This window comes from Antedon bifida, chromosome 3, assembly GCF_963402885.1.
Source record: "Antedon bifida chromosome 3, ecAntBifi1.1, whole genome shotgun sequence".
Taxonomy (NCBI): Eukaryota; Metazoa; Echinodermata; class Crinoidea; order Comatulida; family Antedonidae; genus Antedon; species Antedon bifida.
In genome coordinates, this window is record NC_136228.1 from 13,524,116 (window position 1) to 13,551,916 (window position 27,801).

The window sequence follows — 27,801 nt, forward strand, 5'->3', positions numbered from 1 at the left end:
ACAATCGCGCAAACAAAAATGGCAGCCTCCGGTGGTCCAACCTTGCAGCAGCTGTACAGTGAACTCAACAAATGTAACCAAAATGGGGATTTCTCTAGAGCACTAAAGACTACGAATAAAAGTAAAGACTACTTTTTTCTTACTTCTGATATTTGAATTTTAATTTTACTTACTGATTTTATATATTTTTTCATTGTATGAGAAACATCCGCCAGCCACACACAGCAGGTCGTTCCGCCGACGTGTACACATGACGACTTGAGGGGTCTGACGAGGCCTAGATTTGCTATCTTGCTATCTAACATGCTAACAACAAGCCATTAAACATTGCAGACCTCTTTGTTAATAGAAAGACGAGTCCCTCACTAAACTTCGGATGTTATTGTTTTGCTAAAAAACAGCATCAATATAAATAATTAATTAGATTTCTAGGTAGGCCGGTTTACGATGAAATCGGTCGCGTCTGAAATCGGTCGCGATAAAATCAACTTCCGGTATTTTGTATGGCGCGCCGCTAGAGCTATACTTTTGATGATATCGGTCGCGTTTGAAATCAGTCGCACTATTTTGTATGGATCGAGCGGGATGCATGCTAGAGCGGAAGTTGATTTTATCGCGACCGATTTCAGACGCGACCGATTTCAAGCGCGACCGATTTCATCTGACACCGCTAGGCCTATTAATTAATAGTATTATTACTGGTAGAGCTAGTTTGCTAGGCTAGCGTAGTAGTAGTAGAGTAGTAGTAGGATTTCTAGTCTTAAGGGCTACTACTACTTACTAGGCCTACACACTAGTGTTTGGTTATGAATATATTTTGTGTTTAAATGTTTGCGTTTTATTTGGTTTTATTTGGCGCTAGTGAGGCTATAGATTTCCATTTTCTCACATTTGAAAAATGTTATGTTTTATTTTGGTTTAATGAGTTCCAAATCCAAAATGTATTTATCTAAAAAGAAAAGAATCCCTCTCTAGGTGTTGATGAGTAATAAAAGGTGATTTTTTAGACAATCTCGCGAAAATTTAGCAAGCAGAATTTGATTTTATCCCAACCAAAATAAAACATGACCAACAACAACCATGTCACATTGGTGATCACCAAATGCAATTCAATTGTAAACCCCTTAACTAGGCCTACCGCCTCAAATAATAAACACAGTCATTGCAATTTCTGCCTATTTTTTTCAGTTTTAAAAAATTTCCCGAATGAGAGTACAGCTTTCCATTGTAAAATTGTCTGCCTTATACAAGAGTCACAGTTTGACCTGGCATTAAAGGAGATCAAAGCAAACTCTGATCTTTCCAGGTAAGTAAAAATCTATTCTAGTGTGTTAAACATATGCTTTTCAATTCTAATGGTGAAAAGTAGGCCCTCTGATTGAGTGACTAATGTACTATCTAATTCTAATGCACTGCTCTTGTCAGGGGCGGATTCAAGGGGGGCCCAGCCAGCCCAGGCCCCTCACAATTTCACAAATCGTAATGCAAAAGATAGAACATCAAATTAAGTTCAGCACTTCATTTTACTACTTTAGTAAGTCCCTGGCCACCACCCCCACCCCCCCCCCCCTATTTCAAAATCTTGGATCTGCCACTGCTTTATCATGTTTCTGTGATGTGTATTCTTTTACCCTTTCCATTTTTTGTTTATTTTTAAAACTAATGAACTTTTGTGTTTTTTATTAGTGGGTTGGATTTTGAGAAATCCTACTGCCTTTATCGACTCAACAAGATAGAAGAAGCTCTAAAAGTGATTGAAAATGTAAAGGACCCAGGCCCTAAGCTAAAGGAGCTCTTAGGACAAGTTGTAAGCCAATTTAATGTATTCTTTAACCCCTAATGTGTCATTTATTCTAGTATCACACGGATTAAACTTAGTTTAAGCTATACATGATGTATAATGTTTTTGTAAAATTGTCCTTGGGTTTGATTACATAATTTGGAATGGCCTCCCGTATGGTACGGTCCACTATACCGAATGATACCCTATGATGGCAAATTTGAGAACTTGTTCAGTGGTATTTTGCTGTTCACTTTCTGACATGAGTATGAGTGGACGTACTGTATGATGTCGTAACACTGCAAAAGTTTACCAAAATCATGGCCGAGAATGATCTCAAGATGATTTTCTTAGAATTTTAAAAAGAGCATTTCAGTTAAAGGGGGGTTCCGGGTTTAAAATGAATAGTAAAATATGTAAAATATATTTGTTTGTCTCTTGAACGGTAAAAGTTTCAATTTATATAAGCGCCCAGTGAAGCAGAACGAAGGCTGTGAAATGAGGCCAGATTACAAGTGCAGCTACGGCGATATGACACTGTGTTACAGAATAGGAAATTCGTGAAATGGTCAATCTTCCGACGACTCGTTATCATTAACCATATCAATTACTTTTGTAAAATTATACTTATCTGATGTAATTTTAGTCGGTCTTCCCATTTATAAAGTCAATTTTCTATGAAAATTTATCAAAACGGTGAAAAATTAGATATGTTTGCACTTTACGTTTGCCGATTTTCGCACTGACTTAGGGAAAGCCTTAAAAATCAATGAAGCGTAACGTATACATTCCTGCTGAGCGAGGAGAGCGAGACGACGATACACGTGCTCTCTCTGCCGGCCCATGCCTGGCATCGTCACGTGATAAGCAGATACAGTATACAATACCAAACTGGTCGGGTCGAGTATACCCCGTCTATAATCACAACATAAACGATGTACAGTATTTGATAGAAGGTCGACTCGACCTACCGGAATGGTATAGATAATATAGCTCGAATGAGAGAGTTGGAATATTTGTAAACATATTAGTAATTGCTAATTTTAACAAGTGTAGCCTATAGTAAAAGGCCTGGTAGTATCAATTCGCATAGGGTCTACTACACTAGCTAGCTCAATTTTTAACTGGGCCGAATCGGCTAGGTCTCCTTCCTACTACCTGGTCTACTTGCTTGATGCAGTATCCGCTTTTTGGAGAGTAAACTAGGCCTATTTTATTAGGCCTACTTAGGCGATCGGGACACCATACCGGCATACGTGCGGACGGCGACCTTGTTTTGCCTCAATATTTACAGCCGATTTTGTAGAATGTTTTAGGTTTAGATTGTTTAGGAGTTTGGTTGATAGAATGGGTTTGGAATCCACTGAGTTTTGTTATTTATGGGCCAATCGTTTAGTAGGCCTAGTAGGCTAGCTAGGCCCATGATGGGCCCCAATGTTTTAACGTAGCCATCGTGGCATGGAATCTCATTAGAATGGCTCTCACCTATTAAAAAAAATGATTTAGGCTGGGCCTAGCCTAGTACGTAAAGCCGATAATACGATCTGTACTATTCGAGGTATAAAACTAGTAATAGTATATAATTTATGACTCTGTAATCTGTACTAAATTTTGTATTTCATTAAATGTCAAATAAATATATGCTACTATTGTTATTATTACACTTTAGGCCTAGCTTAAAAAAATCTACAAAAAATGTATTTCACAATGATCGGGTGGTCGTCGTTTGACAGGGGAGAGAGATGTAAATTAATAGTTGACAAACACAACGTACATGACGTCGCGATTTTGGAATCCACTGATGACGTGATTTTGTGAATATCTCATGAATATTAATGAGCTTCCCTAAGCTGCTGAAAAACAGACTTTCCATGAATTTACCCTAAAATGTATATGAAATTTAATTTTTCTAATTGCTCGTTATTACGTCTTCATTCTGACATGTCTATATTGTTATAATATGTTTTATTTAATAAATAAACGATATTTAAAAGCAATTTTAAACCCAGAATCCCCCTTTAAATTATATTTACAAACTGTGAATCATAGATTTTTATTGGTTTTAATACTACATGTTATGGTCTTATCACTATGATGCCAGCCTTCGTTCATAAATTAAGGATCTAGCCTAGTAGTATCCCCATTTTACACTTTCTCTGGGAAAAAATTAGAAACAAGTGTTTCTCAACTGATTTGTGTCATATGGGGTCTATATATCCACCAAAAAAAAGTTCCAGCTCATCTGGCCTGGGGAAAGCCGCCATTTTGGATTTTCAAAATGGCCACCATAAAATACAGGTTTTTGCTCATATCTCCTCTTCTACATCATGCATGGAAATGATTTTGGTGGCAAAGTGTATGTTTTGAGGGTCAAGGAATCTAAATACAGCATTTTGAAGTTCACTCAATGACCGCCATCTTGTTTTTCAAAATGGCCGCCTTAAAATACATATTTGTGCTTATCTCAGCTTCTACATCATGTATAGACATGATTTTGGTGGCAAAATGTAGGTTTTGATGGTCAAGGAATCCAAATACAGCATTAATTTGAATTTCACCCATTGGCCGCCATTTTGAAAATCAAAATGGCTGCTATAAAATTTACAGATTTTTCCTCATATCTCAGCTTCTACATCATATGAACGTAATTTTGGTAGAAAAGTATATGTTTTGAAGGTCAAGGAATTCAAATATAGTATTTTAAAGTTCACCTAATGCCCGCCATTTTGTTTTTCAAAATGGCTGCCATAAAATTTACAGATTTGTCCTCGTACCTCAGCTTCTACATCGTGCATGGAAGTGATTTTGGTGGCAATGTTTATGTTTTGAGGGTCAAGAAATCTAAATACAGCTTTTTGAAGTTCACTCAATGGCCACCATTTTGATTGACAAAATGGCCACCATAAGCTACAGGTTTTTTTCTAATTTATGACCTACTATGATTATGATTTTGCTAAGCCTATGTTTTGAAGGTTACAGAATAAAAACAAAATTCAGATTTTGAAATACAGTTGGAAAGTGATGACGAGAATAAGTCAATATGTTGGTGATAATATATGGGAACTACAATGATTATAACCCCAGGAGATACTGTACACAAGAAGATATCAGCGATGTACTGTAACTATATCATTCGCGTGAAGAACCTAAAAATAAAATATTCTAAAAAAGTTTGTTACACGACGTTTTAAGATATTTTCCAAATCCTAAAGAGAAGCATGGCCAACTTTAGTTAAGCATATTCCAATCAGATACAAGCAAGTAAAGCAATTTAAAGCAACATATCGTATGTGACTGAATGGATGGTTACCTAATACACTGGGGACTAACACTACTTCACCATAACTGGTCTGGATTTATGCATGTAGGTATAATGCGATAACTGGACAAATCGACGATAGTTTATGCCGATCATTCTTTTTTATCCAATTAACATGTCAACAGTTTATACAATGGTACAGCCACTCTAAAAACGTATATCTAGCTACTCATCTACCAGTCATAATAATCAGACACGGAGGAGTTTATCTTTTCAGGAGCTTTCTTGGTTATATTGGACATACTGGTGGGTTGAGGTTTTGAAGTTGTGCATAACCTACTTTAAAGAGAGCTGTATATTCTAAAGATCTTAGAGGATGCAGCTATGTATCATATAATGATGACACGAGATGAGGATGTACCATTTTGTCTCCAGATATAGACACAGTATAGGACAATTGACCATGATGGCCAATATGCCTGAACGACAAATTTCCATATACATACAATACAAGATGTTCCAAAAGAATGGATATCATGCAACGTGTTATAATGGTGAAGAATCAGTTTTCAGACATGAGCACAATAGAGAAAACCTTATGTATCTTGAAATTTGTCTTTCAGCATTTCCAGATATAGCCTTCCACTTTAGACATTTTGGCCATGACCAGCTGCTGCAAATATGAAAGCATACTGTAGATGCTATATCTAAACCTGGAGCTCCGAATTGCACAATCATGCCTAAAAAGTTATACCATCTAATGATACAGCCACAGCTTAAATGTTCTCGATATCTTTTTGACTTTCCCAGAAAGCTCTTAAGAATCTTTCGAGTTTGACGACAAATGGCAGTTTTCTTTCTCTATTTGCATTACTTTACGTCACATTGGTTGATCGAAGGTTATTAGGATGGCAGATAAGCAGCTAGATTTAAACATAAATGCAGACCATTTAGGGTGACTAGTGTTGATCTCCCAGTGTATTACCATGTATTCATAAGATATGTTACTTGCTTTATCCATAAGTTGTACTTTTAACTGCAAGTTGGCCATGCTTCTCTTTATATTTGGAAAATATCTTTTCATGTCTATGTAACTTCTTTAGAATAACTTGTTTATTAGTTTCTTCTCGCGAATGATAGTTACAGTACACTCTCTGGTATCTTCTTGTGTACCTCTTTGGTCGTAATCAGTATGGAACTCGATCTTGTGATTAACTCATGACGTTGACATAGTAATAATGAGTATTGTGATAGCGATAGATCTCGGAGACTAGACAAAGGGGATTGTACATAAATGTTGTTATTATTATATGTTGTGCCAGTTTGATTGGGAATTTTAAAACTATTACTGTATTTAACAAACTGTATGCAAAAAAAAGCAACATCTAAAGCCAGTGGAGCAGTAGCCTTCAACTATGAAGTTTGGTCCTAAATGGAATAAGAAGATCTGATCACTTTCCGACTCTGTATTTTAGAATGCTGATTTTTTATTCTGTAACAATCAAAACATAGACTTAGTTATCAAAATCATGTCTTCATTATGTATATGAGCTACGAAATCAGCAAAACCTGTATTTTATGGTGGCCATTTTGAAAAACAAAATGGTGGCCATTAAGTGAACTTCAAAAAAATGCTGTAATTGAAATCCTTGACCCTCAAAATATATACATTGCCACCAAAATCACTTCCATACATTATGTGGAAGCTGAGATAAGAGCAAAAATCTGTATTTTTATGGTGGCCATTTTGAAAAACAAAATGGCGGCCACTGAGTGAATTACGAAAATGCTGTTTTTCGATTTCTTGACACTCACAACTACACTTTGTCACTAAAATCACGTTCATAACACGATGTAGAAGTTGAGATGAGTACAAATCTGTATTTTATGGCGGCCATTTTGAAAAACAAGATGGCGGACATTCAGTAAACTTCAAAATGCTGTATTTGGATTCATTGACCCCCAAAACATATACTTTGCCACCAAAATCATATCCATACATGATGTGGAAGCTGATATATGAGCAAATATATGCATTTTATGGCGGCCATTTTAAAAATCCAAAATGGCGGCTTTCCCCAGGCCAGATGAGCTGGAACTTTTTTTTGGTGGATATATAGAACCCATATAACTCAAATCAGTTGAGAAACACTTGTTTCTAATTTTTTCCCAGATTGGCCCTTTTTAGACTTAAAATAGGGATACTATAGGCATAAGCTACACACATAGCCTGGCCTAAGCCTGTGTACTACCACCGGCTCAGCAGGCACTACATACTACAGATTACAAGGTCAGACCCCAAGGTCATTACGTCATACGTTTACTGGCACGTCAACTTAAAGATGTATTGTCCCTTTGTCAAATTCCAAAAAAATAAAAAATAAAAGATTTCGAAAAAAAGTGGGTCATTTTGAAGTATCATAATAGTTATTAACTTTCACCAAAAATTAGTCGAAAAAAAAAATCATTTAACTGAAATACAGACGTTTTTTGGTTTAAAAAATAACTTTGACTTCCAGTCAAAGTTTTCGATCAAAACATATCTCATAATGCAACGCGCTTATTTGGCTACTCTGTATGCATACTCATAAAACTTCCTCGCGATCTTTGTGAAAACACCTTCTCAACCTTGAAGAGTTGTAAACAATCCTAATTAGCATCATGCATAATGTATACTCATGGTTTGAAATCTTTGTTTACTTTCGCTTGTAACGATTTTCCAGACGAAATGTAATCAAATTAATTTAGCTTTTAATTACGTAAAATTGTTGTTTTTGACTCGAATTTTCGACTTAAAGTGAATAACTTTAATACTACTTTGATATGGCCAATTTAAATTTAGAGTATTTTGACCTTCATTTTTTTGTGTTTCAAGGGACAATACATCTTTAAATGTCCACTTACTCTAAGCGTTTATATCTGTAGACGAGTAACAGTCGACTACAACCCCTGTGGACGTTGTGCACGTTCACTCAAATCTAAAATTCCCTATTATAACAAGTTGTATCAACATACTGATGGTAAACATTTTTTTCTTTTTAGCTTTACCGCTTGGAACGTTATGATGAATGCTTGGTGGTCTATAGAAGTCTTATTAAGAACACATCTGTAAGTTTGACAATATTTTGTTTGCGTGAGAGAAAAAAATTTGTAATGCCACCTAATATTTGTCTTTCCATAAAAATATTGAACGTCAAGGAAAAATTCCTGAATGATCGAAATCAAAACAGTACTGGGTTTGGTCTACTAGCTTTCTTGTTCCCAAAAGTCATCCATTCATAGAATCACTGATGAAGAAAGTCTATCCATGGAGACTAATCGCTTTGTACCCAGTTGTTTCTCCAAACTCCAAACAACTCTTTAACCTTTTTTTCTATCTTGTTTCAGGATGATTATGATGAAGAACGAGAGACTAACCTGTCGGCAGTTATAGCTGCCTTACAACTGTGGGACAAACAAGATGTGGTAAGAAATTAGAACTTCACCACAACATTGTTTATTTGTTCATCACTATTAACTTACCATATTTAAATGTTCCCCCCCCCCCCCTCGAATAAACTCCCCCAATATAATATCATTTTGAATAAAGCCAGTCCCCCCCCCCCCCCCCACCTCCTCAAATAAATGCCCCGCCACATGCATATATACACAATAGTGTATTACAACACATTTCTATTTGTAGTAGAATTCATTGAGATGATCTAAAATTTACCAACCATTTTCCCCTGAATAAACGCCTCCTCAAATAAATGCCCCCTAAAAACCCTCCTGAACAATAAACGCTGATAAGAAAAAGCATGTGTATGTGGACTTTGTTCACGTTTACTCAAATATAAAAGTCCCTAGTATAGCAAGTAACTGAATTATTTTGCATATTAAGAATGATTCTCTGTTTTTTTTTAGAATGACCCAGGACTAAGAGAGGACACCTTTGAACTTTGTTACAACAAAGCATGTCAGCTGATTGGTCAGTGCAAGTATAAGGAAGCACTGGAGAAATTAGACACGGCTGAGGAATTGTGTAAAGAGATGTTGGAAGATACAGAGGTAAAACTGTATTCAGTTATTTATTAGGGAGCTTTCAATTTGCTACAAATGAGAACCGACGATCTGACCGACCTAGGTCAGGTCAGTTGATATGTCGCCGGTCAACGTCTTGACCTAGAGACCATCAAACCTGTGTCAAGGTGATGAGCGAGGACACACATCCAAATATTATCGCATGCTCACAATGTCTACACTATCAAACTAGTTTGACAAAAAAGTGTGATGTGCCCAAATATGGTAGTGATATGAACAAATATGGTATTGATATGACATCATGTCCATATAAAGGCACATCAGATTTGATAGTGTTTGATAGTGTAGACAAGGATTTAGATTGGTTGTCAGTCGTAAATCAAAAGCTCCCTATTGTCGGTCCAATAACACTATTGTTTGAAATTATTGCTGTGTATTTTGATTCAATTTTTAAACAGTAAATGTAGTCATATTAGCAAATATTTAAAATTATACCTTTTTCCCAACCTTTTTTTACAAAGCCCTTGCCTAATTTATACATAACCCACCATAAACATTATGTAATCTTGAAAAAAATAATCTTTATGTTAAAAATTGCTGCATCTTATTGGATGTGAATTATTATTTTTGGTTTAGGATATGACTGAGGAAGAAATGGAAGAAGAACTCGGTGTTATACGTGTTCAGCGTGGTTACATTTTACAGTTGACGGGAAAGAACGAAGAAGCTTTGAAACTCTACAATCAAGTTGTCAAATCTAGGTAACACAAATTGCAATGAAATAATATAGAAAAGAGAAACTAAAGAGTCGAAATATTTCTTCATTCAAAGAGTAAAAAATATATTAGTAAATTGAACATCAAGAGTGAGCCCTCTAGAGTATTTGGTTTAGATAAATGTTCATGCTGCTGCTCTAGCCTGCTATGTCACAAGAGATGACTCATTTATTAGATGAAAGCAAGCAGGTACCAGCTGCTGGACCCAAAAAACGTCTGGGAAAAGAGTCTAACAGTTGAACGACAAATCCCAAAGCATTTCTGGTATCTATGAGTCCCATGATATTATATAATACTGTAATTCACTGTCAGATAATCATTGAATTATTATCAAAACAGTCAATGAAAGTTTTTGTTTGTAATAGGCAAAAATTGGAAATTGGCATTAGGCCCTTCACAGACTCATTTTAACATACCTTGCTTTGTTTTTCTATGATGTTTTTGAACTTTTTTCAATAAATTGTGTTAAAAACAAAATTTTAAAAATATGTAGAGATTCGACCCCAAGCTAGTTGAGAGTACTCAAAACAGAGAATTTACCTGTTACACAAAGTACATGACACAAAGTCTATTCAGTAACACATTCTCCACACATATTAAAAAAACATCCTGAGGGCACGAAACTAGTAGGCCTATCACCCTATTTATAAACGCATTCATTTATTCAATACCACATTCTCCACACATAAAAAAACATAATAATTATATTAACAAGTTTAGGCTGTTTATGTATACTTATATTATTACAGTTTTATAAATAATTGTTTTCTTGTAGACCATCTGATATTGGCCTTTTTGCTGTGGCATCCAACAATATTATAAGTTTGAATAAGGTTAGTAATTTAATATTTTTCTATTAATTTTTTAGATGAAATTACATTGAGTTTAAAAGTTTAAAACTAACCAAACAGTAAATAAGTTTGATTGAATTAAAATGGTATGGCTGGTCCGCTTATTGTAGACCCACTTCACTTTAAATTTAAGTAATATTTGTTTAGTTTTCAGTATTTTTTTGAATAAATGCTCCATTTTGAATAAATGTATTTTATCACTTCTTGATATTACTTGTGTTGTATTTTTTCATATCATTTCTCAGGGGGGATTTATTTGATTATGCATGTTACCATATTACACACAAAAAAACAAATGCCTTCCTTGAATAAACACCTCCTAAAAATCCTCCTGAACAATAAACTCCCCGGGTTTATTCGAATAAATAAAGTATTTAAAATGAACTATACAGTCATTTATTTGTGGGTTTTTCTTGTGCAGGATCAAAATGTATTTGATTCAAAGAAAAAGGTGAAAGCAACGACAGCTCAAGGATTGGACAAGAAACTAACAGCTGTACAAAAGTTGTGTATGAAATTCAACACTGCTTTACTTCAACTTTACAGCAATCAGGTAACTAAACTGAATAAGGAAAATGATAACATTTGAACCCCTATTAAGGGGACACCTTTATAGAGGTCCCAAGTTGAAAAAACAAAATTTCGTATTAATAGAGGGCATGCTATAATAATTTAAATTTATATAGAGGGCGATATATATGCTAATATTACGTTATACAAAAAATCTGGGATATCCAATACCAAATTACCAAATGTTCAGTGTAATAAACAAAGGGAAAATATTCTCTTGAATGATGAAAAATCTTTAGGCTAGGTCTAGCTAGCCTACATTTTCGGGGGAAATAACCAATTTTGGGGAGGCATGGATCTGCAATAAAAATGGGGGAAAACCGGAAAAACAACACATTTCGGGGAACTTGGGACCTCTGCCTTCAGAGCCCAACAAAGTATCCCCTACTAGAGGTGTCCCTTGAATAGCGGTTGGATGTAGTTTTAACAAATGTATTGCATCAAAGAAAGATCACAATTTAACTTTACTTTTTCAAGCTTTATCACATTACAATAGTTTCATTAATATATTCTTGTATGTATATCAATCTAGTATATATTTGTACTATTAATTGAACTCACTGAAGAAGGTACTATAGGAAGCCTACCAAAATATGTTTTAAGTATATAGCTTTTTGCTGTTTAAGCTACCAATAAATATGTATAATGGTTAGCATAAAAAACTGTTGTGATCTTTCTTCGAAATCGATCCTATGGTAAAAACTATATTTCACATACACCAGTGTACCAGTGTTATGTCCAATATCATAGGAAAATTCTTTAATACAGCATCTCATGTGTATCACATGCTTTTTCACAGTATGAAAACTGTAGGAAGCTTTTGAATACTCTTAAGAAAGACCAACCTGATAATGAGACTGTGTACCTTATTGAAGCGGCGTTAGCAATCCGTGAGAAGCGCCCTCAAAAAGCGATTGATATTTTGACCGACTACAGTGTGAGTCATCCCGAGTGCTCAAGTCGAGTGAAACTGACTTCAGCTCAACTACTGCTGATGCAAGGTAAGATTAGATTGTTTTATATATTTTTTTTTTCTTTCATATGTCTGTATTACCTTCACCATCTTCTTTTTAACACACAGCCCAATTCAATTCAAATAACATTTATTTTTGTCCAAAAGACAATTAAAAAAAAACAATACTGACAAGTTGAGATTTATAAAATAAGGATACCAAGAAAATAAAAATGAATTGTGGCTATGTTGCTCTGTCTACACTATCAAACTAGTTTGACAAAAAAAGTGTGATGTGCCAAATGGTTGTGATATGATCGTCGTGTCCATATATGGACATTTTTTTGTCAGATGAAGTTTGATAGTGTAAACTGAGCTAATAAGCTGTGTAGAGGTGAAATGGGTATTAGGGTCAGTTGACCTTTATTACACTCCACCGACTTTTGACTCATTCTGTGTGTTTATATTCTAGGCCAGATGAACCAGGCCTGCATGGTCCTGAAAGGGCTTGGTAACGATCAGTATCGCCCTGGTATTGTATCACTCCTGGTGTCACTTTACACCAATATTGAAGATAGAGATAGTGCTATTGAAATACTAGATGAATCTGTTGAATGGTATAAATCTGAGAGGGTAAATTTACAACTGGTTTTCCTACATAAATTTCAATGTAAAAAATGTAAATGTGGTAGGAACTTTGCCTATTTGGTTGAATTGTGCACATGTGTGTGGACAGCAACTTTTACCTCCCTATATATTTTATATCAGCCTATGTGTCTTTTAGCTGTCACCAAATGATGCTCATTTGTATGTCCACAATTAAAAGAGGCTGAGATAAAGCTCTACTCTTGCAAAAGATGCACTGGATTCTTTAGAATTACGTTCACATGGGACAACCAGTTTTAAGTTGTTATTTGAAAGACTTGATTTACTACCAGCACTATGGTTAAGGAGAGCATTTAACCAGTAACGATTTTATGGCTACATGTTGTTGTGCCTCTGCCTTAATTGCTTGATTACTTGACCATAACTTAAGGGTCATTCACACCTGTTCTGGTCTGGTTTCCCAGAAAATCGAAACGAACATGAATGTTTTGTTTTCACGACCCTCCATGGGGCAATAGATATGCACGTAGCCGCGTGAAAACAAAACAGTGACGTTCGCTTGATTTGCCAGCACCGGAACCATACCGGAACAGGTGTGGAAGACCCTTTATTCTGGATAGCGTGGCGAAAAATGGTGGAAAATGTATGAGATGATAGGCTCATGTACTCTCAATATTTTGCCTTCACAGAGATCTCAAGATGAACTGAACATCTTATTACGTGCAAACACTGCATTCAAAATAAAGAATGGATGCTCTGAATCGGCAATTAGAATGCTTGAAGATTTGAGAAAGTAGGTTAAACTTGTAAAATGAGAGATAAAAATTGAAAACAAAATTTAGGGGGACAATACATCTTTAATATACAATTGTATATAATTATGTTAAAATGGTATATTGCAATCGGGGGACAAAACCAACAACATAGAAAAACAAATTTTGAAAAAGCTAAATTTACAAACAAGGGAAATATGTAAAAACTAATGGTGCTTGTTAATGGTAACTATTGCAAACATTTACTGTATGGATGAATATAAAATTTCAAATAATGTATTTCTTTTTAGGAGTAATCCAGGTGACATGCAGACTTTAGCTGAGTTGATTACAGCATATTCAAAAGTGGATCCAAAGATGGCCCAGAAGTATCCTTTGTTTTATTGTGTTAATTATTTAATACATTGAAGCCACTAGACCTAAGTTTCAACCTATTTTAAGGTCACACACTAAATTTTAATGTAAAAATAAATACTATATGGACCTATTGCGATAATTGTTTTCCTAAATAAACGGTTAACAATGTAAAAAATAAGTTGATTCTAATAATTTAAGCGGCCAGCTATAAATACCAGAATGCATCGTACGGATTGATATTTTTATAACACTTTTGATCATGTAAGGGTAAACAAACCGTAACTTGTCAGCGAAAATACCAGGTCTTCCCCAAAAAAGGAAAGACAATTCAGCAATGAGACAACGCCGGGCTAGGCCCATAGTTAGCGTACGATGTTCCGTTACCACTCTTTATCAACTATGCCTACACAAAGCATAGCTAAGCTAGGCCTAAGACCGTCCTCGAGAGAACATTCGACCCGAGCTACTTAGGTAGTGCATGTTTTTCTCTTTTTATCATAATTAACCATAAAACGTACATTTAAGACAAGGAATGACCTTGTTTTTAGAGTAATTAATATATGCATTATTTTTACAAAAGGTCCGCAATTGTAAGTCTAGTGTGTTTAATTATGATAATTATATTATACTGGGAAATAAAGTATGTCAAAAGACACATTAGGTCAAAAGATGATATAATCCCAAATAACCCAATTCAACAGTTATTTAAACTTAAGTTTGATTTAAGGTTGAGCTTAGATCTTCCACCAATTGAGGATCTTTCAGTGGATGTGGAGGCTTTGGAAAGCATGCCATACCTGAGGAAAGGGTTGAGACAAGATGTACAAGAAAAGAAGGATACAAATGAAGAAGTAGTGACATCTAAGAAAAAGAAACGAAAAAGAAAAAGTAAGATTTTAAATAATGCTGTAGACTAAAAAGTCATCACCAGATATTTTTATCATGTCATGCCTTCAGTCTATAGCATGTCCGTTTCCTCTATGTTCTTCAATATACAATGGCGACGCGACGATTGCTTAGCAAGCCCTAGCCTAACCTACGATGGTTAACCTGTGTAGATAGAGCTGACTTAGAGGATTTGTAATTTTAGCGGCCAGTTGACAAATGAAGAAACAAATAAAGTATGCTTTTGGAATATTTATTTCATATCTGGAAGTGGCAAATTATCATATGCAGGCCTTTTGTTGATGTTTGCTTCTTCACAGCGAAACTGTGCCACCACTAGCTAGGCTTACCCCAACCATGTCCATGTTTACTTCGGCCTAGCTTACAGCAGAATTGCGTGATATACAAATAATGAATGTTTATGAGTGTATATGCGGTACAAATAATGGCATGGGGTGAATGATGAAAGGTTATATATCATTATTATTTGTACGATTACACGAATATAAAACATTCATTATTTGTTTTATATAACATCTAAATAGATTCCTGTCATTTGAATTAAATAAAAGGTAGGCATAGCCAAGGCCTACATTTGATTCACATTGATTAAAACAGTAACATTTTGTTTTTAATAATTATATTAAATATTATTATTTATATTATTTTATAAATGCTAATGTTAATTATGTCGAAAAACGACCAAACAATCCTAGGCCTAGCAAGGCAAAAACTCCTAGGCCTAGCCTAATACTAACAGGCCTAGGCTGAAAGACAGCAATACGAAACTTTGACTCATCTAGGCTAATTATGTTTTTTCCAACGATACCACGTCTTGTAGAGATGTTGCCATTAATTAATCAAAATCCTAAAAATGATCTAAAGTTAATTTAAATGCCTTTTTGATCTAAATTAGTACATATATATCTCTCCAAAAATGTACTTCCATCGCGAAACCAGTCATAACATTTACGGTGAAAGTACAAAATAGGTGGCGCTGTTGTATTCCAAAGGCAATAGTATAAAAAAATATATTTTCCAAACACGAACAGATTTTTTTTTTTATTAAACGATCGTTTAATAGTGCGTAATATTGCACGCCATGTGACCCACAATCGTCAAATCAAATGACAGGAATTTATTTAGGTATATAAAACATATTTGGTTCCTATTGAAAATCCATATTCAATAGAGTTTATAGTTGTTTTTATTTTGATTTTTAGTATTATAACACTTTATGTTCAGTTATTATTATTATCACTTTGACAAATTATAGGTGATCGTTATGAAAAAAGATAATTTTACCGACATTTAATTTTTAAAAATCTGTGCAAACGCAACATGCATGTACATTAAAATATGAGCGCAAAAAGTTGATGTACAGTATGCCATCCTATGACCTGATGCAAATACGCTAATAATGCTGAGTTGTGCCTATTATGTGTTATCTATAAAGAATATATATAGTATAACAGTGTATACCTACAGTATTGTTTCTAATAAACACCGCGGGGGCGTTGCATTTTTTCAAAAGAGGGACGTTTATTGGAGGTCAATTTTAACACCCAAAATTAGACAGTTTGTTATTTGTTGAAAACAAGTATATCTAGGCCATATCCCGTTTGTCCATCGCTAGTGGGTACATTATTGTGAAATAAATATTTATGGACTGGATACAAATGCAATTCTATTTGAGCACTTATTACAATATGGAAAAAATCTCAGAGGGGGCGTTTATTGGGGCGGGCCGTTTATTAGAAAAAATATGGTATACACGGAAAATTATGGGACCCACATAATTATATTATGAGTTAGTTATTAATTAGTTATTGTTTAATACTTTATTGTTTTTTTTAAAAAGAAAAACTTGCTAAAACATGTGTTATCTATAGAGAATATATACAGTATACACTATATAATATCTATATACGAGAAATTATGGGACCCACATAATTATTAAATTATGAGTTCAATTCTACTTATTCATTTAATACTTTATATATTTTTTTTCCAAGAAAAACTTCCTAAAAAGTGCCTATTTATTATGTGTTGTCTATAGAGAATATATATATATACAGGAAATGATGGGACCCACATGAGTATAGTTATTAGTTAGTTATTGTTTAATATTTAATTTTTTTTTTTAAGAAAAACTTCCTAAAAATTATGATCCTCAAGTTGAGCCAGATCCTGAGAGATGGCTTCCAAAACATGAACGTAGTCAGTACAAGTTTAAATGGAAGAATAGACAGAAGCAGAATGTTGGTAAAGGAACACAGGGAGCTGCAAGCACTGAACCGTAAGTATACAAATAATGAAAATGCAGACTTTCTTAAAATTATGTGACATATGTAATTCTCATCATCAGAACTATAATCAACGCCTAGAGTACTTATATACATACTACACAGTTGTATTTAAAGATGTATTGTCCCCTGAAAAAAATAATTCTTACCAAATTTTTTGTTGAATATGCCATTTTCATATAACATAATAGTTATCCACTTTGACCAAAAATTGGATAAAAAAAAAATGTATTTACCTGAAAAAACTGTAATTTAAAGCAAAAAATTGTCAAATTGGCTGCCAGTTTTTGGTTGAATCAAACCATTTATTTTGTCAATTTATATAGTGAAAACTTTTTTCTACTACTTTCTACTACAAAATAACATATTCAAAGTCGGATTTAATTAATCTTCATTTTTTATGTTTTTGGGGGACAATACATCTTTAAATGAGGCAATAATTAAAGTAACAAAGAATGAGGAATGGGGCTTCTCACATTTTTATTATTTACGCACCCTTGCGCGATGATGACCCCTGTCTCGCCACTGGGGCCCTTCTGAATCGCTTGGCTCTGGTGATACAGCATAGGCCTCGCCTTCCTAGCTAGGGGCATTTTTAGTCACAATAATAATAATGATAACCATAATGACGTGTAGTACAGTGATTTTTACAAAATAAAAATTAATTATATATTAAGTATACATGCGAGACTGTTGCCCCAGATAGTTAGCCCAAAAATGCCTGTTGAGCCCTACAAGATTTAATGACACGAAAGAGCCACACGACTATTCTTTTTGTATTGTAATTATTACCCTTTGGGATATACGAAAATACCATTGACACTTGACAGAAATTTTATCCTGTAAATTGCCTCGGACAGTAAATAACCCAAAATGCCCAGGTGTCCCTACAAGATTTAATTCTAATTCCTTTTGCATTGTAACTACAGTATTATTTTTTGGGATATACAAAAATATCATTGTCAGCAATTTTATCCTGTAAATTACCCCAGACAGATTTAACCACACAACTTATTCTTTTTGCATTTTAACTATTACCCTTTGGGATACACAAAATACCATTGTCATCAATTTTATCCTGTAAATTTTCCCATGCAGCAAGTAGCCCAAAATGCCCGGGGGCCCCTACAAAATTTAATCACACAAAGAGCCACACAGCTATTGGGATATGAAAATACCAGTAGCCCACAAATTTCTGGCTTATTAAATCTTGGCCATATATCTACACAATCAGCCCATCAAACTGTGGCTTTTCACATAAATAAACTCTCTAACTTCACCATTTACACTTAGGCTAAGGGAAAGACTTACCCTTAAAATAAAAAAATTGCCTATCTAAGTGAATACAATGTTAGGGAATTACTTAAATATTAATTGAGTTAAGTAAAATACCTAATATTTAAGGGAAATATCTCACTTAAGTGTGATTGGTGAATACGGCCACTGGTCTATTTATGACAGGTTGCTTTTGATTGTAAAAATTATTGTGACAGTTGGAAAACTTGTGAAAATTGTAACTGTGTCTCAGTAGTTGTAAGAGTTTTCTTTTTGAAACAATTGATTTGGAATGTTCTGGAATTTTAATTTTGTTATCAAACCTTGGCTTTGTTTGTCCAATGACTTAATGTGTGAAAAGCTACTGATGTTACTAACAACCTACGTGTCTTTACTGGAAGATAAAATCTTGCAGGAAAACAACTATTTTTATCGTTGAAATTTGATTAAATGTAAATATTTCATAATCCATGTCTGTGTGACTGTTTTCAAGAGCTACACATGTGCTTGATAATGTCAATCGCCTGAATTTTATCTATACCCAATCACAATTTATCATTACACAAATTAAATATTAATTTATCGTTTTGTTCAATATGGATCTCTCTTCTCTTTATTTTCAACCAAACAGTGCAATTAAATTCAGCCAATAAAATCCACTGTTATCGCATCATAATTTTGACAGGTTTTTTTTAAACCAATCAGAACAATAATGACATTACAGAAACTATGAATATTCATCTTTAGTGTAGTGGGAGGCAATCTTTTGTTTCTACCCAGCCCTTTGAGTGACAACAATGATGCCCAAAATATGACTAAAATGTGGCGTCTACGCTGTGAGACTAAGTAGTTGTTTTAAAACAATTATTTGACAGGTTTTTTTTTTCTCTGATTAAAATATATATCATAATATCCACTATTTAAGATTTAGAGTAGTGTGAGGCAATTTTTAATTGGAGTAGTAGTTCGTATAGACAAAAATAACTGTTTTTAAACAAATGACGCTCTCACTGTGAATGGTCATTAAAGCTCTGTCAAACTTAATGTGTCAAAAAAGATGTGCCCATATAATTAATGGACATGATGATATTATATACTACCATATTTAGACATATCACTACCATATTTGGGCACTTTTTTTTGTTGAACTCGTTTGATAGTGTAGACAGAGTTTAAGACCAGTTTTAAGCATTTTGAAGTTCAAAAGATCCATATGAGGATTCTGTGCAATTATATATAAAATATGTACAGTATATATTTAACAGGCATAACTCAAAACCACCCAGTGATATACTGAAGCTGTGGATTGTTAACAAAAGAAAACTTAAATCACTTACAGGATGTGTTTTGTGTAAATAAAAGTGAAATGAAACGAATAAATAAAAAACTAAAGTGAAAGAAACGGTATTCGTATATGTAGCTATACCACATGGAATGCCCGCTTTAAACCAACGTAAGAAAACTGTTCCCTAATAATGTAAATTATATAGTAACTGTAAAACCACCAAATTTGATGCCTTTTGATGTGTTTTCTACCATTTTTACCTTCATCTTTTAAGTGTTTTGTAATTGTAGTCTTGTTTTGCACTGCATATGCTTGGTCCTCCAAGCTGTGGCCTGGGATATGTGTTACATTCTTATGTATTTTATTTGAAATAAAGGATGAATTTTAGATTTTTTAGCTTTGATCAGTTTGACTTGAATAAATAAACAATAATATTCAGTTACTGAAATACTGAAAAGCTTTACTTGTCCATTATCATAATAAAATAACAATAGAAATTCTTTTTAAAGATTGGCAAATATTAGTACGATAAAAAACAGATATATATATATATTTGGGACAATCTTTCGATTGTATAAGAGCTATATAAATCGAACAACATTACATTACAACATTATATAATATAAACAAAAAATTAAAATATAGAATACACACACATTATTGCACAAAAACTTAAAGATGTATTCTCCCTTTGACTAATTCCAAAAAAGTTTAAAAAAAAAGATTTTGAAAAAAGTGGGTCATTTTGAAGTATCATAATGTTATTAACTTTCACCAAAAATCAATTGAAAAAAAAAAACATTTAACTGAAATACAGACGTTTTTTTGTTCAAAATATAACTTTGACTTCCAGTCAAAGTTTTTTGATCAAAACATATCTCATAATAATGCAACCACTTGTTTGGCTACTAATCCTAATTAGCATCATGCATAATGCATACTCGTGGTTTGAAATCTTTGTTTACTTTCGCTCGCGACGATTTTCCAGATGAAATGTAATCAAACTAATTTACCTGTTAATTATGTAAACTTGTTGTTTTTGGCTCGAATTTTCGACTTAATGTGAATAACTTTATTATTACTTTGATATGGCCAATTTAAATTTAGAATATTTTGACCTTCATTTTTTGTGTTTCAAGGGACAATACATCTTTAAGCTTAAAAGCAGTTACAATTTGGAAGTTAAAATGATAAAACGCTTTTAAATAGTTGTTAGTCAACACATACCAATTACTATAACTACTCTACCTCTGTTGTTACAGGGAAACAGCTAAGCCTACAAGTATGCCTAACTCACCCAGACCAGGAACAACAGCTGGTGCACAAGCTTCTCCATCAGGGCCTAGACAACAAAAGCCTGTACAGGCTTCTAAAAAGAAGAAAAAGAAGGCAAAAGGAAAAGGCGGATGGTGAACTGAAAATAAACAATTTTTTAGTCATTGTTTTTGGTTAATCATCATTAATTGTACTAATATAATTGTTCTTTAGTTTTACTAATCACATGATTATTTATCCACTAAAAATATTTTAATTCTAAACTACTGAAAAAATATATATTTTGTTTTATTATTTGGCATGCTCGATTGAAAATCGGACAATAACCACCCGGACAATATCCACCCGGAAAATACCTACTCATTATGGACTGTACTATTGTTAGAGTGGGGGGTGTATGACAATGTTAGGTGTGTTTTTTAAATCAATCTCTACAATAGGAGTTGGTTAAGACACTAGACTGTCATACAGAGAGACCTGGGTTCAATTTCCGACAACTCCCAGTCTACTCAGCTGTAAATGAGTACCTGGTTGAAAATACTAGGGAGGATAAGGCGGTGTGGAAAGGAACTGGCCACCTTGACACATAATGCCGAGGCTTGTCTAATCCTAATAGCTCATTACCCTACATTCAGAATTGAATACAAGACCTTTACCTTTTTACAATAAAATGAGGTTACATTTGTTAATTCCTATTATACGCCTTTGAATTCTTTTGAAATTTGTACATGAAAATAATATATGATATTAGTGCATGTTAAGGATTGATTATCTTCGCAAGGCCGTAGCCAGCATGAGGCAGACGAGGTGCTCGCCTCGTCTGAAATTTTCAGTTTTCACAACCCACCCCTAATCCCCAGCTCGTCGTATTTTATATTAATAATTATATTTAAAGTATCTTTGCCTCGTCTGTTTTTAACCTCTCGCTATGGCCTTGCTTTGTGATACCGTACTGGTAATTCTAAATATTTGATAAAAATAAGCAAGATATTTTACTTTCAATACTGCAAACTGAAATTCACTGCAAACACCATACTGAATTAAATTCAGGCGTATAATAGGAAGTAACAAATGATGAAAAAACAAGCTAACACATAATATTGTCTTACACCACCCCCACTCTAACAATGGTACAGTCCATGGGGTAATAATTTATATTCAATTTATTACTTCGAAAACTGTTTACATCGTTCGCATGACTAAAAAATGATCATTTTCGACAATGTTTTCAAAATGTTTGCTTTATTGCATCTTTCCCAAGTAGTACTATCCCATAGTCTCTCTGGAAATAAAGTTTGGGGAAAAAAGCTTATTTTATCAAAGTCGATAAATTTAAGTGTGCTGAATCGTCCCGGCCGATTCGTCCAAGGTCTGAATTGTCCTGGGCAGTATTGTCCCAGGCCGAATTGTCCCGCTACCGTATTGTACTGGTGGTTATTGTCCTACATTCCGAATTAAGCTTGTTTATTAATTACTAAATCGATGTTCAAAATACTCTATTATATATACAGAACACGTTCAACGTTTCCAATAGAATATACCAATTGTTAATTTAAACTATTATATTCTATTTAGTTTTACTAATCAACTGATATTTCACAATACATTTTTTTGAATAAAAGATTACATAATCATTGTTTCTAATACTGTTAATGCATCTTCCATCTTGGACGCATTTACAAGATGGAATAAATGCAATGCATCTCATTTGGTTGAAATTAGATTATGTGAAGTTAAGAGCTCATGATTGGTATAAACGATTTTAAAATGTTTTAACATGTGAGATAATGTTGAAATTAAATGTCATAAAGTGAAAAGAGTTACTGTAATTTTTTTTTATTTGTCCCTGTAGTGGATAGAAATGAACGCATAAGCATTTTGTAATCTTTTTTGGAGGTAAGAAGCATGTCATTATGACCATACTGTAAGTGCATGTGGCGCCGTGTGTTAGATGCTGGACTACTGTTTGTGAGTTCGAATCCAAGTTCGTCGCATTGCTTGTATCCTTAGGAAATTTGCCTTTCTCCACCCAGGTATACAAATGGGTACCTGGTATATGTCAAAACACAGCTGCGCTGATACTAGCTGTATTATGGGAATATGTTTCCAAATCATTTCCACAAACTATCAATAACTACACATGTTTTGATTGAATTTTATTTAATGAATTGAAAAATAAGAGTTCCTCCTGTTAGTTTTTAGCAGGTTACATACCATAGATATATTATCTCTCTAACTACTGAATATTTTGAGATTCTGAGGTGCAAATTATCCTAATTATTTTGGATATACAAATAAACATTCCAACAATTTATAAATTATTTAGTAGGCTCTACTACTACTACAGCCATAATGCATTGAAATACCGAATTTAAGCAATGTTATACCCGACAGTGATGGTATAATGATAATATTGGACTAGCATGTGATAGGCATGGGTTCGATCCTACAGTATCTGTACCATACTAATTGCATCCTTAGGCAAGATGCTTTACATTATCTCTGTTGGTCCCATGTACATATAGTGCATGATACAGAACTTGGTACACTATTTGAAAAGAGTTGGGGATCGTCTCCCTATCTGCTGATCTGGTAGGCGCTGCACTGCTATGGGTCTGTGAAGGGCCTAATCCGAATTTCCTCAGTTTCCGGTTAAGCTTGAGGACCAGAATAAATACATTTACTACTACTAGGCCCTATGGGGTAATGTGTCGCCAACCCAATGCACATATGCCACCCTTGAGAGTGCCTGGTATATACATTGTTTAAGCATATTCTTTAGAACTTCCTTTGGCGAATCCAGGCTTTTGAAATGGTAGTGCCTAGGCTAAAAATGGTTAATTAAGTGCTGAAATTGACATACTGTCCTATCTTTTGCTGCCATTTTTAATTTATAAAATTTAGAGCACCAGGGAAGGCTCTCTCGCCTTCATATAAATGCATTTATCAGACAAAAAAACATTAAGAAAAAAATTAGAATAATACGATGTATGTCGATTGTTTAAAACATATGGTAGAGTCTCACACAGACCATATTGTATCCGTATTGATAATTATTTAGTTGTTATTAATAAAGGAACATTTATCATTCCAAATAGATAATAGATATGTAGAGTAATTATTTACAAACTAATTGATATGCACCTGTACTTAGCAATATGGTAAACTTGTCTTGATGTCTGCCTTCAATATTGTATTATCGCAACTTGTTTTTTTGCACGTCCCATTTGGCAAATAAATGAAACTGATAACTAAACTGACTTTTTTCATGAAGTTTTACACTTGTATTTCATCATCATCTCCCAACTTGGAAATCTGAAATATCGGAAGGATTTTTGAAAGCATGTTTAAACTATAGAGGGTGCTATAATATTTTGAAAATTACCATAAACTAGTTAGGCCGCTATTAAAAAATAGAAAGATATTCATAAAGTTTTACATTTATATTTTATCATCAGACAAACTGAAATATGGGGAGGAATTTTGAAAGCATGTTCAAACTATAGAGGGTGCTATAATATTTTGAAAATTACCTTAAACTAGTTAGGTTGCTATTAAAAAATATATTGGCGTCTAGAATATTAGATTAAAATGTCAAGAATAATGTATTTTAGCAGGAAATAACAGAAAATATTGGGAGACTATCGCCATAATTATCGGAATATTTTTTTGTTTATCCAAAATAAAGCGAGAAAATTATATTTTATGCTGAATATCGGGAGACTTCCGCTATAATCGGGAGAGAATTGCATCATTTTGTTTTTTCTAAGGACCCTCCTCATCCTCAACCCTCAAATAAACACTAAAAACCAGTTGAACATTACTGGATACAGTAACTGAGAAAATGTCTGGCTAACAATCATGCTAACAATGCAGAATGACTGTTAGACTTGATAGCCGGGTGGCGCATCATAAAAGTGAGTTGGTCATCTCATCATGTTTCGTTCTTTTTGTACAAGTTTGTAGTAAATAATTACAAATGTTAAAATGTCAAGCTAGGTATGTTATAACATATTACATTGAGTATGGTTATAATAATAACAATTTTGTTACGTAGATCCAAGCATACCAGTGGTATGTTTGTTTCTGCAGGACATTTAAAATGGCAAGCCTTGTACAACCTGTTTATGTATTCTTCCTTATACAGGAATTAGAATGATTTATTATCTATCTATCTTAAATATTCATAATTTGAATACTCTGTATATAATATGGTTTATGTCTGAAATACGAGTAATTATAACACAGTATCTGTGATGTCATTTTGTGGGAAATGAACATATTTCAAAGATAAATAACTACACATATGTTTCAATTTGTTCATTTAGATAAATGTATACTTTAATTGGGTTATGATTATTTTATCTTTAGATTACATGAGATATGTGCCTATAAAAAGGGATGCGTTCTAGTGTTGAGATCACACTTAATCGTTGTACTACAACCGATAACAAGAAACAAGATGCGTTGCTTCATTGTACTTCTCCTCGCCACTGTTGCATGTGCTAAGCTAGCACCTCTCCACACTCATGGAGCTGACAGCATCCCCGGCAAGTACATTGTTGGACTCAAGGTAAAACAATATTTTCTTCTTACTTTACATCATGGTTTTCCTTCTTCCTATTAAACCATGCTCTAAGTTTGGTCTAAGTAAACTCCCTACCTATCAAGGCTTTGGTCTGAGTAAACTCTCTACCTAAGCAGGCTTTGGTCCGAGTAAACTCCCTACCTATGCAGGCTTTAGTCTGAGTAAACTTCCTACCTATGCAGGCTTTGGTCTGAGTAAACTCCCTACCTATCCAGGCTATGGTCTAAGTAAATCCCCTACGTATCCAGGCTTTGGTCTGAGTAAACTCCCCTACCTATGCTGGCCTTGGTCTGAGTAAACTCCCTACCTATGCAGGCTTTGGTCTAAGTAAACTCTCTACTTATCCAGGCTTTGGTCTGAGTAAACTCCCTACCTATCCAGGCTTTGGTCTGAGTAAACTCCCTACCTACAGTATTACATCTGAGTTTGGTAATTCCTTCGCACCTGAGACGGTTCTATTATTAAGTTTGTGATGTACTTAGATGTGTAAAATCCCCTCAAAGTGATGCCCTCTGTTATTGTTATTATTTGAATTGAAGGCTTATTTTCTGCTTGTTCTATTTCACAGGATGATGCAAATGTCGACAGTGTTGTTTTCGCAAGTAACCTGAAAGCAAAAATCTTGAAGAAATTGCAAACCGTCAAAGCCATTGTAGCAGAACTTGATAATGACGCTGTAAATGCGGTAAGGACATTAGCGCGGATTCACTAGTCTATCTATTATAAAATGGTGTATCCTATAATTATCTCAATCAGGGGCGGATCCAGGATTTTGAAATAGAGGGGGTCCAGGGCATAAAGATGACAGTGAGTATGTGTGGGGGGCTTGTGGCGATTAATTAATTAAATGACAACTCTAGTAGGCCTACTGTCGCACATCAAATTCATGATTAATGGCACCTCTAGCTGGCGAAAAATCACACTCTACATATTTCTTTTATATCGACTCACAGATCCGTGAAGTTGAGGGCGTCGAGTACGTAGAAGAAGACAGCATCGTAAGAGCTCAGGCTGTCACATGGGGACTTGATCGTGTCGATCAAAGAAACCTTCCATTAGACGGAAGTTTCTCAGTTAGCGGTAGGGAGCAATGCTTTTTTATTATAAAATATTTATTATTCAAAGAACTGTAGATGTACAATAGAGCTGTAGGATAGATGAGTAAGACTAATGTGTCAAAACATTATATGACATTTTGTAAATTAATTAATTTAATTTTTCGGTAGGAACTGGTAGCGGTGCTAATATCTACGTCATAGATACTGGCATTAACCCAACTCACAACGATTTTGGTGGACGTGCTGCTGTAGCATATGATGCCAGAGATGGTGATGTAAGTCTTAAATATGGTAGTGATATGCCCAAATATGGTAGTGATATGCCACCATCATGTCCATATATGGGCACATCACGTTTTTTGTCACATGTAGACAGAGCTTTATAGAATTTGTGTCCAGCATATCTATTTATTGACATATGGCTTATTATTCTTAAAATGAACGGCAGCCAATGTTAATAGCTTGCTAAATTGTTTTAATATTATACAGATAATTAATAAAAAACCAGATGAAAACTTTTTTCAAAGATACACATTAAATTGTAATTGATTATAGGGTGTTGACTGTAACGGACATGGAACTCATTGCGCTGGAACCACCGCTAGTAACACCTGGGGTGTAGCCAAGGGAGCTAAAGTATACGGTGTAAGAGTTCTTGGATGTCTCGGATCTGGTAGCAACAGTGATGTTGTAGAGGGTAAGGTCTTTGTAAATTGTACACAAATTTTGAAATAAAGATTCTGGGGCTTCTAAAAAATCTGGATGAATTATGATGAATACATCTGTTTTTCTTTTTAAATGCTTTTAATTGACTTGTACTGTACCTCAGTCATAAATGTATTCCATAAGATGATTTGCAGGAAATAAATATTGAAATAAAGATTCTGAATTAATTATATAAATCTATGTTTTTTAATTGTAAGATGATTTACAGGAAATAAAATAAAACTTTTGCTATTATAGGTATTGATTGGGTTGCATCCAATGCCAAACATCCAGCTGTGGCATCCATGTCTCTTGGAGGAGGAGCTTCAGTCTCCACTGACAGAGCAATCACACGTCTTGCCAATGCTGGTGTCGTCGTTTCTGTTGCTGCTGGTAATGACAATGCTGATGCCTGTAACTACTCACCAGCTAGAAGCAGTGATGTAAGTATAATTTATAGCTATACCTTTAAGGGTAGTC

At 34.2% G+C, this 27,801-nt stretch overlaps 2 protein-coding genes across 4 annotated transcripts in view; both read left to right on the top strand.

Moving 5' to 3' along the window:
* On the top strand, window positions 1–22,773 carry LOC144837871 (signal recognition particle subunit SRP72-like). Its single transcript, XM_078693173.1, has 16 exons — window positions 1–121; window positions 1,189–1,306; window positions 1,687–1,807; window positions 8,082–8,147; window positions 8,427–8,504; window positions 8,943–9,086; window positions 9,696–9,820; window positions 10,611–10,668; window positions 11,108–11,239; window positions 12,056–12,257; window positions 12,681–12,841; window positions 13,504–13,607; window positions 13,878–13,955; window positions 14,672–14,832; window positions 16,978–17,128; window positions 20,958–22,773. Exons 1-16 carry the CDS (start codon window positions 19–21, stop codon window positions 21,106–21,108), a joined length of 1,953 nt encoding a protein of 650 aa, XP_078549299.1. The 5' UTR covers window positions 1–18; the 3' UTR covers window positions 21,109–22,773.
* LOC144837897 (aqualysin-1-like) overlaps window positions 2,243–27,801 on the top strand; it is a 26,527-nt gene continuing 968 nt past the window's right edge. Inside the window, exons 1-7 of one of the 3 annotated variants that reach the window (XM_078693215.1) lie at window positions 2,243–2,717; window positions 25,342–25,543; window positions 26,127–26,243; window positions 26,512–26,638; window positions 26,785–26,891; window positions 27,172–27,313; window positions 27,580–27,764. In XM_078693215.1, the coding sequence (XP_078549341.1) occupies window positions 25,433–25,543; window positions 26,127–26,243; window positions 26,512–26,638; window positions 26,785–26,891; window positions 27,172–27,313; window positions 27,580–27,764 (789 nt within the window). In that variant the 5' untranslated portion in view covers window positions 2,243–2,717; window positions 25,342–25,432. Of the gene's footprint in view, window positions 2,718–22,794; window positions 22,939–24,582; window positions 24,888–25,341; window positions 25,544–26,126; window positions 26,244–26,511; window positions 26,639–26,784; window positions 26,892–27,171; window positions 27,314–27,579; window positions 27,765–27,801 lie in introns of those variants that run through there. The other 2 variants (XM_078693212.1, XM_078693214.1) reach the window with 2 other exon arrangements.